Source organism: Cyclopterus lumpus, chromosome 22 (genome assembly GCF_009769545.1).
Source record: "Cyclopterus lumpus isolate fCycLum1 chromosome 22, fCycLum1.pri, whole genome shotgun sequence".
Classification (NCBI taxonomy): Eukaryota; Metazoa; Chordata; class Actinopteri; order Perciformes; family Cyclopteridae; genus Cyclopterus; species Cyclopterus lumpus.
The window spans coordinates 5,635,363-5,652,181 of record NC_046987.1 but is presented as its reverse complement, the minus strand read 5'-3'; the positions used below and the strand labels follow the sequence as shown (position 1 = coordinate 5,652,181).

At 46.6% G+C, this 16,819-nt stretch overlaps 1 protein-coding gene across 7 annotated transcripts in view; it reads left to right on the top strand.

The window, feature by feature from the left end:
* Positions 1-16,819, top strand: part of ralgapa1 (Ral GTPase activating protein catalytic subunit alpha 1) — a 53,028-nt gene that overhangs the window by 11,539 nt on the left and 24,670 nt on the right. For 4 of the 7 annotated variants that reach the window (XM_034563109.1, XM_034563110.1, XM_034563113.1 and 1 more), the window contains exons 18-38: positions 563-2,383; positions 5,314-5,438; positions 5,551-5,785; positions 6,005-6,190; positions 6,838-7,008; positions 7,096-7,289; positions 7,390-7,488; positions 7,817-7,972; positions 8,099-8,227; positions 8,391-8,516; positions 9,123-9,181; positions 9,826-9,934; positions 11,072-11,182; positions 11,534-11,602; positions 11,761-11,898; positions 12,674-12,857; positions 13,713-13,831; positions 13,985-14,104; positions 14,457-15,081; positions 15,239-15,354; positions 15,784-15,908. In XM_034563109.1, coding sequence (XP_034419000.1) covers positions 563-2,383; positions 5,314-5,438; positions 5,551-5,785; positions 6,005-6,190; positions 6,838-7,008; positions 7,096-7,289; positions 7,390-7,488; positions 7,817-7,972; positions 8,099-8,227; positions 8,391-8,516; positions 9,123-9,181; positions 9,826-9,934; positions 11,072-11,182; positions 11,534-11,602; positions 11,761-11,898; positions 12,674-12,857; positions 13,713-13,831; positions 13,985-14,104; positions 14,457-15,081; positions 15,239-15,354; positions 15,784-15,908 — 5,017 coding nt within the window. The remainder of the gene's footprint in view (positions 1-562; positions 2,384-5,313; positions 5,439-5,550; positions 5,786-6,004; positions 6,191-6,837; positions 7,009-7,095; positions 7,290-7,389; positions 7,489-7,816; positions 7,973-8,098; positions 8,228-8,390; positions 8,517-9,122; positions 9,182-9,825; positions 9,935-11,071; positions 11,183-11,533; positions 11,603-11,760; positions 11,899-12,673; positions 12,858-13,712; positions 13,832-13,984; positions 14,105-14,456; positions 15,082-15,238; positions 15,355-15,783; positions 15,909-16,819) is intronic. The other 3 variants (XM_034563115.1, XM_034563112.1, XM_034563111.1) reach the window with 3 other exon arrangements.

Sequence of the window (16,819 nt, the reverse complement as noted above, 5' to 3'; positions counted from 1 at the left end):
AGAGGATGACATGTCACTTTCACTTTCTTTTCCGACAAATGCTGTAAATTAGAAATCTTTTTGACAGGTAGTTGGAGATGGCTCCTGTGTTTCTGTTCACCCGTCTGCATGTTTCTCTGCCTGCTAACTTGCATCTTGTTCTTAACTGACCCTCTATCATTTCTTTTTCTGACTGCCCTATTTTCTGCCTGTGACGAGCACATGTTGTTTCGTTGCCCTTCTTGACCTCCCCATCATCGCTGCCGTGCGACGTTTCATTCGATGTTCTGTATTCTTGTGATGGCATTTAGTTAGACTCCTCCCCTTCTTTTCTGTAGGCAATGGTGATGATTTAACTTTATCTTATCTATAGAATTTTTTCTTTACTTGTGTTTTACTTGTTTGCTTTCTGTTAGTATTTTCTCATTACAGCTCACTAACAGTTGACATCTTATCAAAGTGAAAACGGCCTTCTACTACTTTCTTCATTTCGAAGTGTGTGTAAGTCTTTATATGTATCTACTCCCGTGTACCCCTTCACTAACCTCACTTCCCTTCCTTCGTCTCCCTCCCCAATAACCAGACCTCGAGGACCCGCCCATCACACTGACATCCCGCACCTCTCGGATGCGCCACTGCTCACAGAGCGACGAGGCCCCTCCCACATCCTGCTCTGAAGTCTTCCAGGGAGGGGCTTGTAACCTAGAGGGCCACGCCCCTTCCTCCCTCGCAAGGAGCAGCAGCGCCTCCGACATCATGGAGCCCTTCATCGCCGAGCGGGTCAAAGGTGAAGACCCGAGGGGGGGTCCCGCTTCGACCCCGAATCCCGCCCACCACCACTCCACAACCCCCTTCTCACACGCAGCCGACAGCCACACAGCTCAGCCACTCCCACACCCCTTCACCACCCCCTCTCCTACCCCTTTAACCTTCTCCAATGGTGCCGTTTCCTCGTCCTCAGAGGGACAAGATGATGGTAGTGTTCACGACCCGTTCTGGCACCAGATTGGTTCTCGGAGCCGGGGCTCTAGTTCGGATTGGGTGAGCGACTGGGATTCCGCCTTCGCCGTTTCATCTGAAAAGGAAGTTGATGTAGAGGAGGGCGAGACTGGGGCTGGAGCAGAGGAGGACGACTTATTCTCCTCCATCAGGGACTACCTCACCAACAAGGGAGGTGAGAGGAAGGAGGAGGCAGGAGAGAGAGATAGTCCCGGTAGTGTGGCAGAAAACCGCGTCGTAACCGTACCCGTGCAAACGGGGATTGCGAGAACACAGATGGAATACCTGGGGCAGGTAGGAGAGGCAAGACAGGTGGTGAGGGAGGGCAGGCAGGTAAGTGAATCCGTGAGACACAGCAGTGTGGATTCAACAGAGGAGAATGAGGCAGAGCAGCGCAGCATCTACGAGTGCCTGGAGCTGCAGTGCCAGTGGCCGTCGCCCAATGCTCGGGGGAGTGCTAGCTTAGAGAGACACGCTGGGGAGAAAAAGGGAGGAGGAAATGCAGGAAAGGCAGAAGGATGGGAAGGGGAATGCGATGCGTGGAAGGAAACGGGAGAGGAGACGCAGGGTTGCAAAGAGGCCGCGGCAAGTGAGAGGTCTATTTTCATCAGACAAGAGACTAACACAGTAGAATGTAGCACTGAATCAAATCAAACTCCCCAAACCTCCGACCCACTTAAAGCCAAGGCATCCCGTAGTAGCACCAAGAGGCACCACTCCGGGGGTGTTCATGTCAGCTTCCGGCCCTCGACCGAGTCCGTGCAGTTCCACAACCCCCTTGAGAGCAAGGAGGCCCACTGGAAAGCCAGACTGCGCCGCCTCAGTCACTTCCACACGCACAGCCACTCAGCCGGCGAGAGGCCGGGGGCTGGAACAGCAGGTAAGTTGGGCTCTGCCGCGGGGATCAGCCATAGAGCGGGTCTGCATGAGAAATTAGGGACTGTTTCGGATAACAGCGGGGCAGGAAACACAGCGACCGCCGGAGGCCCGGAAAGCAGGACCGGGACCGGAGGGGACAAGGACAAGCAGCATCCCGGGTCCTGTGTGGGACCCAATCTGGGCTCAGAGGGTCACCCGGAGGCGTCGTCGGGCAGCTCAAGTTCCTCCGGGGCGTCGTCAGGCGTGCGTGGCCGCCTGGGACGCTCCGCCTTGCGATCGCGAGCCTCCCGCTCCCGGTCCCAGGAGCCCGGCAGCACCGCCTCGCGACACCACCAGGGGGCTCTCCTCGGCGGCGTCTACAAGACTGTTGTACACGCTCTGTCTTCAAAGCCGCAGCCCCGAGGTCAGGGGTCGTCCCAGGGCTCGTCGCCACAGCGACAGGGCCGTGCCGCCATGGGCGACGCGTCGTTAAGGGACCTCTACTCCCATGTCCTGGGCTACTTTGGGCGAAAGACGACAACGCCAGGTGAGGATGGCAACGACCAAAACGAAGCGCTCACAAAGGACACAACTCTGGAAAGAAATGCTCATCAACACATAAACACCAACAACTCTCTTTTCCTTTTTGGCTGTTTTTAACTGGTTTGTTATGATGGAATGAATTTTTAAGTATTTTTTTTTTGGGCTGACACTCATCATCTTGCTGCTGGACTGAAATTCAAACTCCCTGTTGATGTGTTTCCTCTTGAACGTAGCCCCTCCTCCAGCCTGCCTCCTGTCAGGCCCCCTCCCCCCTCCATGCCTCATACCTTCCCACCTCGGAAGCTCCCTACCTCCTCCTGTCCTCTTCCTTCTTAGGGCTTTGGGACCTTAACCTCCTCTCCTTCCCTCTCCTCTTCCCCACCTCCTCCTCCTCTCCTCGATGTTGCATGCGGTCTTCTTGTGCCTCCCTCGCCTCCTCTCCGGACTCCTCTCCGCCCCTCTTCAGCTGCACTGGAGGAGAACCACAGTCCACAGAAAAACACAACGGCCTGATGAAAAGATAATAATAATAATCATTATTATTATTATTATTATTTTATTTGTATAGCACTTTTCAAGCTTGGAGCTGAAAGTGCTTTCCATAGGCAGCACATCAACACAAATTAGCACAATTAACGAAATGTATAAAATACATTTACAGATGAATCATTCCAAAGCATACAAGGTTGGATAGTTGAAACTATTAAAATAAACTTAAAATCCAGTGAGTGCACAACAGGGCTATATTAAAAAAAATTATAAATTCATCAAATGAATTGTCAAGCGAAATGTCAAGACCAGATTTAAAAGCATAAAATCAGTGTCAGTAGATCGGATACTCGGTGGAAGACTGTTCCAGAGCGGAGGTGCCAGTACAGCAATACTAGCCCACCCATAGACCTGAACCTGAACTTTGGAACTGCTAGCAGGCCTAACCCAGCGGGTCTCAGAGGTAGATATAAAAGCTGAGTTTATTAAGGTAAATCGATCAAGTCAACCATTACTAGTGCAAACACGTTTCTGTAGTTCCTTCTCAGGCCACCAGAGTGCAGCATAAGCCCTCATGTGAGCAAAGCCATCCTGATAGCAGTGGTGTACACATGGGATTTGAAGGTTTGTAAAAGGTGTGCACTTTCAAAGCCAACAATCTTGAATGGTTATTTGCCTTGCACACTGCCATGAGGCGATATCACACAGGAGAACTGCACATTTAAATCAGACTGGGTTTAAATTATTTCATCTTGGGGATCAGATGGTTTATATCATTTGTGAGTGATGGAACTGCTGATGCGCAGCCACATTTCCCCGCTTCCTGTCTTATTTTATTTCAGGTGTGTCGCCTGCCATCTTGTGCCGACCAACCGTTTATGTGCTAGTTGGGTTTGTCCTCTTTGGTGCCAGATGTGTGGAATTCAGCACGCACCTCTACAGGGCAGAGTCTTTTTGTCACGGCAGTTCATGTGAAACATAACATCCCTCTGTGGATCAACACCACTCACAGCAGCTCCACTTTTACCAGTTTAGAGATCCGGTGAACTAAGACAACCCCAATCAGACTGAAACCGTCTGTGTGCCGTGTCTGTCTGGTTGTCTGTCCAGCTGTGTGTTGAACTACTGATACTCGTTGGATTGCCGACGTTCAGGCCTAATCCTTGTACTACAAACACAGGTGGAGTCCTCTATCATAATCATAAGCCTAACAGCACAACTTCACAGATTGTAGTACAGAAGAAAATGTGCATGTCCTCACATCCGGATAGGCTGAGCTCATACAGAACCTGCACATATCCAATGCATTGACCCGCAGACACCGTTATCCATTACAAAAAGACACGTTGAGGGGAAATGCAACTAATGTCAGCTAACGTCTGAGCATCGTCGCCATCTCTATAGTGCTCCTGTTTTATTTGAACCTGTTCATGTTGTGGTGGAAATACATTGCACCTAGGCCTGAGTATTTATTCATTTATTTGGCTTTTTATTGATACTATAATGGAACGGAGAGACGGATTGGGAATTACATTTTACAGGCCAATATAGTCTACCGTCTTCTTCCCGTTGTTGGTGACGTCATGGCAAATAACCATGACAGTGGAACTGTGGATTTGTCGACAAAGTTATTTTCATGGTATTCAACAATCCGGGCGAGAGGGAGGTATCTTAATAACATGGGAAATGTAAGCAGGGGTATACAGTAATGTTATATGTTATTATATTAGTTAGCTTGAGAAGAACCTGATCAGCCACAAGTTCTGCAATCGCAAACTCACACCGACCGACGTTGTCGCAAGTGCACTAATTCTAGGCCTCTGATATGCTGCCTGTTTGGGCGATGCTCTCTCTCTCTCTCGCTCTCCATGCATGGTGTGAATTAACTCCTGCATTGCTTCTCCAGTGGGTTTGCCTGCTGTGTCGTGGCTTTTGTTTACCAGTAAGTCTTTTGCTAACTTCAGGGCCGACAGTACTCACACATACACACACACCCATTGGGGACGGCCCTCGCAAAGCCAGAGAAGCTCCAGTTTGTTGCGTAGATATCGTTTTATCATAGATATCTGAACACTTGTATCGCATGAGCTTTAGCATAGATACTCCAACAGCTGCTAATGGTGCTAACGGGAGTTTCTCTGACTGTTAGAAAGTGAGACGGGCCAGATCAATCATGTCATCAATAAAGGGGTTGGTAAACATATGGACTTCTAGTCCGCAAGTCAGAATTGATTATATAATATATCTTACAGACTCAGTTTTGTGTCTGAGCGGTTTGTGGGGGTGCGGATCTGCCACTGTCTGTCATTGTGCATTTGTTCATCTCGCCTGTCTGCGTTTCCAACTGTGAATCGTCATCCCCTTTTTCTGTGTGTGTGTGTGTGTGTGTGTGTGTAAATGAGGGTACTCTCCGTCTCTGACTATCATCATGTATCTACCCTCTAGCCAACAAAGAAGAGGTGGTCCAGAAGGCCCGTCCGGTTTCCAGTGACGTAGGGAGCACCAACCCAAACTTCTCTGACCTCATGGATGAGTTTATTCAGGAGAGACTGAGGGCCAAAGGGACAGCGGTGAGCTCGACAACACACATGAACACAGATTTGAAGATCACTGTTTCCGTGTCGGGAAAAGCGCCAGCGGAAAGAAAAAAATTGCCAAATAAGTACACTTTGCTATACACAGGGCCGTCGTGGCAGCAGCCCTGGCAGTCTGGAGGTTCCCAGGGACCTGCCAGAGCTCCTGGAGACGGGTCAGAGTCCTGGATCGCGGCCCTCAGATGACCGCCGTCCTATTGATGATCCGGGGGTTCCCTCCGAATGGACGTCCCCTGCGAGCGCCAGCGGTTCGGACATCATCAGTTCAGACAGCCAGTCGGACTCCTTCAATGCCTTCCAGTACTCCACTTGCAAGTTTGAGAGTAAGTAACAAACTGAGGCACTGCTCCATGGCTTGTGACACATTTAGTTTGACACAAAGATCGCGTGATTGGTTTTAGTTTGCATATATGTTTTATATTGTTAGAATGAAAAGAAACGGCCCCTATAAGTTGCTGTTGAATAGATAGCTGTGAATTGTCTCGATCCAGAAACCTCTCACCATGGAAAATGTGTAATGGTCGGGATTTTTTTTCTTTTAGACTTTACTTTCATTTCAGAAGCTTGTGAAAGAGGTGCTGGATCTGGGGGCGGAGATCGAGGCAGCTCACTGGACCAGGACAGCCTGGGAGGGGGTGTGGCCTGTGACGAACACGAAGTAGCCAGTTTGACAACACTTCACATCGACTCAGAGACCAGCAGCCTCAGCCACACCGTCACCATCACCGGTATGCACAAAGATCGCTCTCGCTAATGTAGATCTAAATATCCAAACTAACAGCCTTAATATTATTACACATTATACAACACACTGTAGATAGTTGCATAATAATCATGTCAGTTCTTCTGCATAGCTGTATCATCGGAATGTTAATTTGCCCATAATTGATCACGTCCAAACACACTTAAGTTCTCTTTGGTACACAGCCTATACATATAATTGTCAGGAACCAAATCGCCTCTCTTTGTAATGTTGGATCATTGCCATCGCACCACAGACGCCACCGCGTGGCGTATTATTACATTTCAATTTTATTTGTATAGCCCAATATCCCCAAATCACAAATTGACCTCATAAGCCTGCAGTGGATGACCTAATCAAATCATCCTTTGCAATCGGATTTAGCAATAAAGGAAATACTCACCATATTATCAAAAACATCCGCAGCTATTAGGCCGTTGTAATCAGCCTCCTCAAAGGTGTAATATACATCACTCATACCATCTCAGAACAAATCTGATTGGGTGGATAGGTTTTTTAAATATTTGTTGTGGTTTGTGCAAAAACTACATAATGTTAGCTTTACATTTTTGCCTAATAATTTGGGCTCCTGGACCACTCGATGAAAAAGTGTTGTGCATGTCTCATGCCCAGGTTCTGAGAGTGCGTCTCCCATGCATTCCCTCGGGGGCTCTCGCTCCCAGACACCCTCCCCCGCCACACTGACCGCAGAGCATGCTGACCATCCACACTCCCACTCACACACACACCTACAGCTGGACCAGAAGCTCCACAACTCCGTCCTGCAGACTCCAGATGACCTGGGTAACACTTGTGCACACTCTCAAACATGCACTTACTTCTGTGTGGTACGAAGCAAGAGTAACGGATTGTCTCATTGGTTGATTCCAGAGACCAGCGAGTTCCCCAGCGAGGACTGCAGTGTCATGGCGGGGGGCTCTCTGACCGGATGGCACGCTGACGTTGCCACGGTAATGTGGCGGAGGATGCTTGGCATCCTGGGGGACGTCAATAGCATCAAAGACCCGGAGATCCACGCGCAGGTCTTCGACTATCTGTGCGAACTTTGGCAAAACCTGGCCAAGGTGTGTGTGCAAAGATTATATCTACAAGCGATGAGACGACACTTTCTATAAAGATTCTCGGGGTTTAGTGTAAAAACACACTTTTTTTTTTTCTTCCCAGATAAGAGATAATTTGGGCATTTCTCTGGACAACCAGTCATCTCCCGCACCCCCTGTCCTGATCCCACCTCTGAGAATCCTCACCCCCTGGCTCTTTAAGGTATGCGTGACTGAGGGATCCCTCCAGGACCTGTGGATTTTCATCACATTGGAGATGCAGCTACACATGAGAATAAGAACTAGCTGTAGATATTTAGGAATTGACATGCTTTGATCGATCCCCTTTTAATAAACTGAAATCAAAATGCATTTGTTTGCAAAAAACGAAATAAAGTATCACTTACAGAGACGGGGATGCCTCCACAAACGGGCCAGCTAACACCTCCACCTGCTCTCGTGTGTGTGTGTGTGTATACGTGTGTGTGTGTGTGTGCGTGTGTTTATACGTGTGTGTGTGTGTGTGTGTGCGTGTGCGTGTTTTCCTCCAGGCCACCATGCTGACGGAGCGTTACAAGCAGGGGAAGCTTCACGCCTACAAGCTCATCTGCAGGATCATGAAGAGACGGCAAGACGTCTCCCCCAACTCTGACTTTCTCACACACTTCTACAACATCATGCACCAAGGGCTGCTGCACCAAGACCAGGTAGGCTTTATGTAGACCACAAACATATTTAACGTCGAGACATTTTTTAAAGTTTTGGCTTTAGCATATGTGCTCAGGCTGTGTGTGTCTGCTACAGCTATGGCCGTGTGTTTGTGGTTTCTGCAGGACATTGTGAACACCATCATAAAGCACTGCAGTCCCAGGTTCTTCAGTATCGGTCTCCCTGGAGCCACCATGTTGATCCTGGACTTCATCATAGCGGCTTCTAGAGTCACCGCCTGCTCATCACTCAACGTAAGCAGCAGCGCGCTCGGGAGCAGTGTTGTGTTTCGATGACATACCTGAAGGGCCCAAGCTGACGCATACACAGTGTAGTTTAATTATAATTTTTTTAAATCTCATTTCAATTTCCTCTGTCCTTATCCTGTCTCTCTTTTTTGTCCTCCTCCTGTCGTAGGCGCCAAGAGTGGAGGCCCAGATCCTGCTGGGGTCTCTGGTGTGTTTTCCCAACTTGTATGAGGAGCTTCCAGCCCTCCATCCCACCACAGCCGACGTGGTGCTCACCAAGTTCCCCGACGTCAAGGTAGATGGATGATATAACGGTTTGGGTTTCAAGGGGCAGTATCAGTATTCTTCTGTAATTGTAAACCACAGTAGAATAGGGAGAATAGAGGATAAAACACATTTCTTAGTATTCAGGGAGACAGGTGATGACATAGTCATAACTTTTCCGAATGTAGAGAAGAGTAGGCCTGTCATCTCCAAACATGTCGGTATACTCTCAGAACCAAACTAATAGGTTAATGTCTCATTAGCCATTCTTGGAACAGTCCAGAGCTAAAATGGGAGTAATGTTTTTATTGTTGTTGTTGCCGCCGTGTAAAGCGTTAATGCCATGCGTGGCAGCACCTCACTGGTTGCTTACAAGACAGAAACTTGTTTCGAATCACTAAGCGGTCATTAATGGTGACCGGAGGGACGCGTGTGCGTGTGCGTGTGCGTGTGTGTGTGTCTGCGTGTGTGTGTGTGTGTGTCTGCGTGTGTGTTTTTAAATATATAAACACCTCATCGTGTAATCCCATGAATCACCTTCTTTGTGCGGGACCTGAACAAGAATGTAGAGAACTGATGCCTTGTATAGTGTCAGGCTTGTTAACTGTGTTTGTCTGGTGGGTGCTTTGGGTTTTAGGAGCATATTATCAAAACCATCCTGACCTCTGCCAGGGACGAACCCTCTGCTCCTGCCAGGTAAGCGCTCCCGCTTTTTGCGATTTAAAACAAACAAACAAAAACATGCCGTGAATTTACAAACATAAGTGTCGACCACTTTCCGACTTTTTTTTCCTCTCGACTTCTCAGGGAACACGGACGTGTGGGGAATGTTTTGAGCGTGCAGAAAGTTTAGAAAACAAACAAACAGAAATAAATACATTATATTATAAAATCAATTTAAGTGAATAAATTGTATAGTCAACGTCATTAACACAGGTTACGTCCTCAAACGAAATACACACAATCGTGTGCGTGTGTTAAATCAGCAGAGATAACACGAGATAAATAAGAAAAGTAGTTGATGGGTCAACACATTTAAAGGAGATTGTCTGAATGCATTATATTTCAAATTGTCACCTGGCACCTGAATTCACATCAATACCTATATTCCCATATGAACTTGTGAAAAGCGATTAGCGAATGACCTGTAAGTCATGTTATCGTAACAGCAGAACATCTGGGAGCACCTATTTGTGTTCACTGCTTGGCAACAGGGTTTCGTTTCCCTTGTTAGTTGGTGAGTTAATGAATACACGTGTGGAGCGTGTGCCTGTCCAGCAAACAGAAGCCGTGTCTCCACTTGTGCGTCACAGCTGCTCACACTGAATTTGTTCCGTCAGGTGCGTGGCTCTGTGTAGTCTGGGTATCTGGATGTGCGAGGAGCTGGCTCATGGGACTCAACATCCACAGATTAAGGACGCGCTCAATGTCGTCTGTGTCACTCTGAAGGTCAGTGGGCTGTGCGGCTTTGATTGGTGGTAAACTGATCTACGCAGCACAGCCGTGTGTAAGCACCTCCCTCTCTTCTGTTTGGCTATTTGATGAGGCCTGACAAGAACGCATTGATCCCATAGCAGCAACAGTTTTTAAAAATGTTGTTTAAAATGAAATCCACAATCGTTTTAGCATATTTATACAGAGTTTGAGATCACACAATGAGAGCTGAATTTGTTTGGTGTTGGGCCGTTTCCCTAACATGGCGGGGCAGCACACAGCCAAAGTGTGATGGAAAAACATTGTTGGAGACGATTGTTAGTGTTGGGGAAATTGCCTCAGTTGGTATTGTCTGTTTCAGGCCACTAGACTGGGAGGCCTGTGGATCCGAAAAATTACTGTCCAACATTCACTGTCTCATCTATAGCCAAGCAGCTCTAGATGGACACACACACACACACACACACACATACTTTCCCACCTTGGAATCCCTAGCTTGTGTATCGGCAGCCAATGGCCTGCTAACACATTACAGCAACACACACACACACACACACACACACACACACACACTTACTCCTGGGAGCAAACCCTGGACAGTCAATATGTTTGGTTCTCCTTCAGATAGGAGACTAATCCAGGGGGAATGCTGCAAGCTGTGACACACACACACATACACATCTTGTCCACTTGCATCTCTTGCCTTCATACCAGCAGCCAGTATCCTCAGACATTGGCCCCTGAGATATTCTCACACACAAACAGACGACAAGCTGATCATATTTCCATGCAGAGCCACATTTTCTCATCCCAACACCCGCCCCTCCCCCTATCTGAACGCATTTCATCCTCATCAGAGCACAACCGATGCGCTTTAATGGATATTTAATATAGAACAACAATTTTACAGACATGACATATTTACTGAAATGATTGCAGGTCATGTGCAAGAACTCACGGGTATAATCTTTTTTTCTAGCATGTAACATTTCCTCATTTAAGATGGAAAAAGATGGATCTATCTAACACTAAAATATCTGTTTGATTAACTGCAACTGTTAATGTTTTATTATAATGATAACAAAATGTTGGCTGCTAATCAGTGTACTCACAGAACCTATGAATTGACACAAATACTTCATTGTGTACTAGTATTCCAATAAGAATGTAGCACTGGTGGCGTCGGACATCCTTCACCTCCTGATCAGTCAGGTGGATCATCTGCAGAAGTTCCCTCCCGACACTCCGAAGAAGATTGTAGAGGTGAGGCATGAACGTCTGCACCTCCGAACGATTATTTCCAATTACCGGTTTCATTTATTATGTTATATTCTTAATATTTATATCATATTGTGCAAAGCCACAATTTTGGTCCATTTATTTAAATGGACCAAATCATTTTGAAAAATAATAAATTAGTGGTCTCAAAATGCTCTATTGTGTTTTTCTGTCTTTTTTTTTTAAAACTTTTTTTTATTGCAACTGTTAGATCTATTTTCTTCTAATTGACTGTCATTTGATTTTTATATCTCTAATTTAGTTTTTTTTTTAACAAATAGTAACAGTAGTAGTTGCAGTAGTTACAGTTTTAACATGGATTTTTATTCTTCCTAGATCTTGATTGCCACCATCACACACTTGCTGCCTAATACCGAGTCTTCTCCTCATGAATTGGATAAGAGGGTAACGCATGCACGCACACGCACACACACACACACATATACACACACACACACATACACACACACACACACACACACACACACGCACGCATGCACACACTCAAATTATCTGGAACACTAATAATATTACTTATGAAAGCGCGTGTGTGTGTGTCGCAGCTGGTGGTGTCCCTCCTGTTGTGCCTGTTGGACTGGGTGATGGCGTTGCCTCCAAAGACTCTTCTTCAACCCGTTCAAACACAAAGCCCACCGGAGAAAGATCAGCCTACCAAGACTCTGCTCAGCTGTATTTATAAGGTGCACGTGTGTGTTGGTGTCTTTATGACACAGCCCTTAACACACACACACACACACACACACACACAGTCACTTGTGTTGACACAAGTAAGGTTTTACTCAGCAGTGGCTGGTCAGCATTCACTTAAAGGAACGGTTTGGCTTTTTTGAAGTGAAGTTGAGTGAGGTACTTCTTGATAGTCAGTGGTCGACATTAAATCTGTAACAAATCTATATCAGTTGACGTGTACATTATTTAGAATATTTCCCCTGCTTTACTTACTGGAAGCTGAAGCTGTAATATCCATCAAGGCTCTCTTCAATAGCACAAAACTCCTTTTACCTCGCAGCACACAGGCGTTGCTGCTACCGCTGCCTTGCACGGTTAGTTAGTGTTATTATATGACTTTAGTGTTTTAAGGGGTTAGTTTGGATTCACTAAAGTCACCCAATAACACTAACTAACCATCCCAAGACGGGTAGACCAGCAACGCCTGTGTGCTGCGAGGTAAAATGACTTTCTGTCAAAGGAGTCTCCATTGATTTGCTCCTGTGCTGTTACTCCGTCCACTGTACAATGGAACAATCAACGCGACAGCAGTTGATTGTTGTTTGTCATGTCTAATGTTGCACCTTCCGCCAAAAAAAATTCCTCGTTTGTGTAAACATTCCTGGCAATAAACGGTTTCTGATCTGATCTGATTGTACACCAACTATGAATACTTGCCTCATAAAACTCCACTTAAAAGGCGCAATGGAATTCTGTCTGAAATGCCCCCTTTTTTTAATTGCCCAGGTGTTACATGGATGCGTGTATGGAGCGCAGTCTTTCAACAGTCCCAAGTATTACCCGCTGCAGCTGTCGGACCTGCTGAATCCCGACTACGACCCGTTCCTGCCGTTGGAGAGCCTCCGAGAGCCAGAGCCGCTGCACAGCCCGGACTCCGAGCGCTCCAGCAAACTGCAGCCGGTCACTGAAGGTAATTTATCCTAACAGCAGGCACACACTGCCTGTCACTTCGAGGCCCGTCTTTGTGACAACTGGGTCTCTTTGGTGAATCCTTGAGAGACGAGGCTGAGGGGTTGAATGTCATTTTGCTACGCGCGCGGTCAGAAACGTATCGCATGCATATAATGACGCACACAGTACATATCCATATCTGGTCCGTAATTCTTTTATGCATTTTAAAGTGACCCAGAGCCGTCCACCAAACCACTGCCAATCACTGGGGATGGGAAATGTTTGGTGTGTGTCTGTCAGTGTGTGTATGTGAGTGCACCTGACTGCATCCGTGTGAGAGTGTGTATTGTCCCCTGCTGTGGCCCACCAGGACACAGTGTCTAGTCTAATGACTGGAGCACCGCGATAGACCATGCTCCTCTTTTCTCTTTGTACTCCTCTCTTTATTTGGATCTTCTTGTCTTCGCTGCTTCACCTCCGTACATACATATATATATATATATATATATATATATATATATACATATTCTTCTTCTCTTATCATTTGTCTTTCCTTTTTCTTTGAATCCCTCCCTCCTTCTGACCGTTGAGAATGTCTGGTCAATACATATCTGTACTCTACACACAGCCCCGTTAATAAGGAGCTCTTGGAAAAAGTGTGTGTGTGTGTAATGATGTTGATTAGCCAGGATCTGCTGGCAGCGTGATGGCCTTGGCTTCTGCTCAGCATGGGGCAAACTATGTCCACGCAGAACACGTGTGTTTGGACCTCTCCCTGGCTTACTTTCAATGTCTCGATCCCCTGATCCACCTGAATGTGTTCTTCTTCACCAAAACCTTGTGAGCAGCATGTGTGTTCTGTCTCTCTCTGCAGTCCGTAGCCAAATTCAGCAGGGCCTGGTTTCCATCGCAGCCAGAACCGTTATCACACACTTGGTCAACCACCTCGGACACTATCCGATGTCTGGAGGGCCTGCTACTCTGTCTAGTCAGGTACTCTCTCTGGGTGCTTAGTGGTAATAATGGCAGTATGCGCTACACTATATTTGGTGATGGTCACTTGATTGTCTTAAAAATATCGTTCACTACTTTTATGTCCATCTTTGCATTTTGGCTGGAGCAACAGTTTGGCACGTGTGTTTCTAGGTGTGTGAAAACCAAGATAACCCCTTCTGTGAGAGTGCGGATCTCGGACCGGAGCTTTTCCATTCACCCAACCTCCAGTTTCTGGTCCTGAACGGCTCCACCCTGCTCTCTGTGTATCAGGTAACCTCAGTTAAAAGAAAATGAGCTTTGACAAAATTTCACACTTTGTACGTTTTTTAAAATTTTATTTTGCCCAGTTTATAAATCACGAATAACCTGAAAGGATCTAGTTTCTTGTTTATCTTGAACCATGGTCAAAGCGTTTCTTTTTTGCCACGTGTCGTCAAAGTTACCTTTTGCTTTCTGTTTGTTATTGTATCAAACCACGTCTCACTCAAGGAGTTGTAGCTAACAAGTTTTTTTTTAAGGTAGTTGGGATGTGGGTTGTGTTGAAATGTGCTACTCGGCATCAGAATGATATTTGGTACATTGAGTGTTTAACAACTGTCTCTTGTCCTCCTCTATTTCCCAGATCCGATCAGAGTCTGGTGTACCAGGAGGCGGAATGACGGCTGGTCTGTCCTCTGCTCCCGCTTGCGTTCGCGTCATCATCCGGGACGTCGCCGGAAAGCACTCCTGGGACTCTGCCGTCCTCTACGGTCCCCCGCCGTGTTCCCCGAACAGTCCGACAAACACGTTTGCGTCGCACACACAGTCGCCTCACGGCGCAGGCCTTCACTCGCACACCTCGCCAGCAGATCTACTGAAAAGGATGGAGGGGGGGGTAAAGAGGGGAGACAGCGAAGGGGGGGGGCAGGAGGAGAGCGAGGCAGAGGACGCGGGGAGAGCGACGGAGGGCGAAAGGCAAGGGTCTCAGGAAGAGGAAGGGGAGGAAGGAGAGGAGGAGAGGATAGGAGAGCGATGTGGGGGTGAAGGAGATGAGCAGGAGCTGGTGGAGGAGAAGGGAGAGCACAGGATGGATGGGGAGAGGGATCGAGAGGAGTCGGACTTGGAGCAGCTTCTGGCTCCGCCATTGGCTAAGCGCGTGTGTCGGGAGGCGGTGCCGGCGTGGGATTCACTGAGGGAGGGAGACGACTCACTGGATGAAATGCTGCAGTACCTGGGATACTCGAGTCCCGAGTGTCTACAGAGAGCAGGTATTGAACTAGTGTCCTGAATTGTCATCATGATCAGTCAATCTACGGTGCAGTTTATAAAACACGGTCCTGTTACACGTTCTGAAGCTCTAAAGGGAACGAGACGGGAATTCTGACAACACCGCAGCTAAGTTTGTCTCCCGATTGGTCCCCTCAGGCATGCCGCTCAACATCCCGGCCCCTCCTCCGTCGTGCGTTTCTGAAAAGCAGGAGAACGATGTGATCAATGCCATCCTGAAGCAGAGCGCTGCCGAAAGAGAGTTTGTCTTCCACGTACGTCCTGTCCATATTCACACAAATAAAATGTGTTTTTTGAATCTCTGATTCCGTAGCTCAAAACATGAGGTGGATCCTCAAATAAAGGTGCAACTTATCTTGTTTCTTATAATTGTCTTATGATCATAAGCCACAGTATAGTTTGACAAATACTGCTTTGCAATAAATTCAAAGCTATTATCAAGACAAAGGTATCAGTTCAATATTGTGATATTTTAAAAATCTTACCAAGAAACAGATTTCTGATGTTGGTTTCTCTACTTGGATCTTAATTTGATTGGATTTGTTCATATAGGCAAAAACTAAATGTAATTAATAGTAGTGGGATCACACAAAAAACTTCTGGCTCTCACACGCTGTTGAGTTCTGTTTAGTTTCCCTGATATTTTTATCTAATTAGTTTTTTGCAATCGTGGAACGTTGCAGAGAGGTGAGGAGCTGAACATGAGGGCAGTGCAGCAGACTGAACCAGAGACTGAGACGCCACAGTCAGCCTTCTACTACTGCAGACTGCTGATCAACATACTGGGGCTCAACTCCTGGGAGAAGAGGTGAGACCAGACACAGAACTGCTTACACTAGAAGACACACCAAAGTGGGCTTTTATGTTTGAACAACATCAATATAACAATATAAATATACATAATACAAACCGTTTGGTCTTTTTGCATCTTTCTCTTAACTTTGTGTCTGTGACGCCTCAAGTGTCAGTTTGTGCTGTAAAGTGCAACTGAACAGAAGCATTCAACACATTTAGTTTAATATAGTTTGTGGGAAACCGGATAATAAAACAAGTTGAGATATTTCTTCTTTATCTTCATGAGGACATTCATCAATTGGCATTTATTCTTTCTTCATGCTTACATATGGAGATAATAATCTACTTTATTATAAGAGACACGGTGTAGCTGTTTACGTGTATTAATCACCTCTTTTTTTGAGTAAGAACGGAATCTTTAAAAAAATTAGACCTTTCCCGACTTTTTGGGTTGCCTTTAACTCTTGACTTTTTTTCCCTCTAAAATCTAAAAGATGTGACGTTTACATGCCGTGCCTCTATTCATGCTCCCCTACAGTGCCAACAGTGTGTCGCTAACGTTAACTGGTTAGTTACTTTATCAGCTAACGGTACGAAGCCACCAACACCAGATCAATGCAGCGAAGCTACATTACAGCTCGCTGGCACCCTTAGCACCCTTAGCACCCTCGCTTGCTACTGTTATGGTTAGCAGAATACAATCTGAGTTGATATGTTAGTTGACTAGCTTGCCAAATCACCAGCTAACGTGACCCCTGATACTAACTTGTGTATTATGACAAATTGCATTGGTTTTAGCCAACAACAAATGATGCCACGCTGCAAAGCAACGGTGTACATCCAACGATCGCTCTCTCCAGGAGATAGTAGCTAGCTAACTGTAACACAAGCTAAGGTTAGCCAGCTAGCTGTAACTTAGCCATG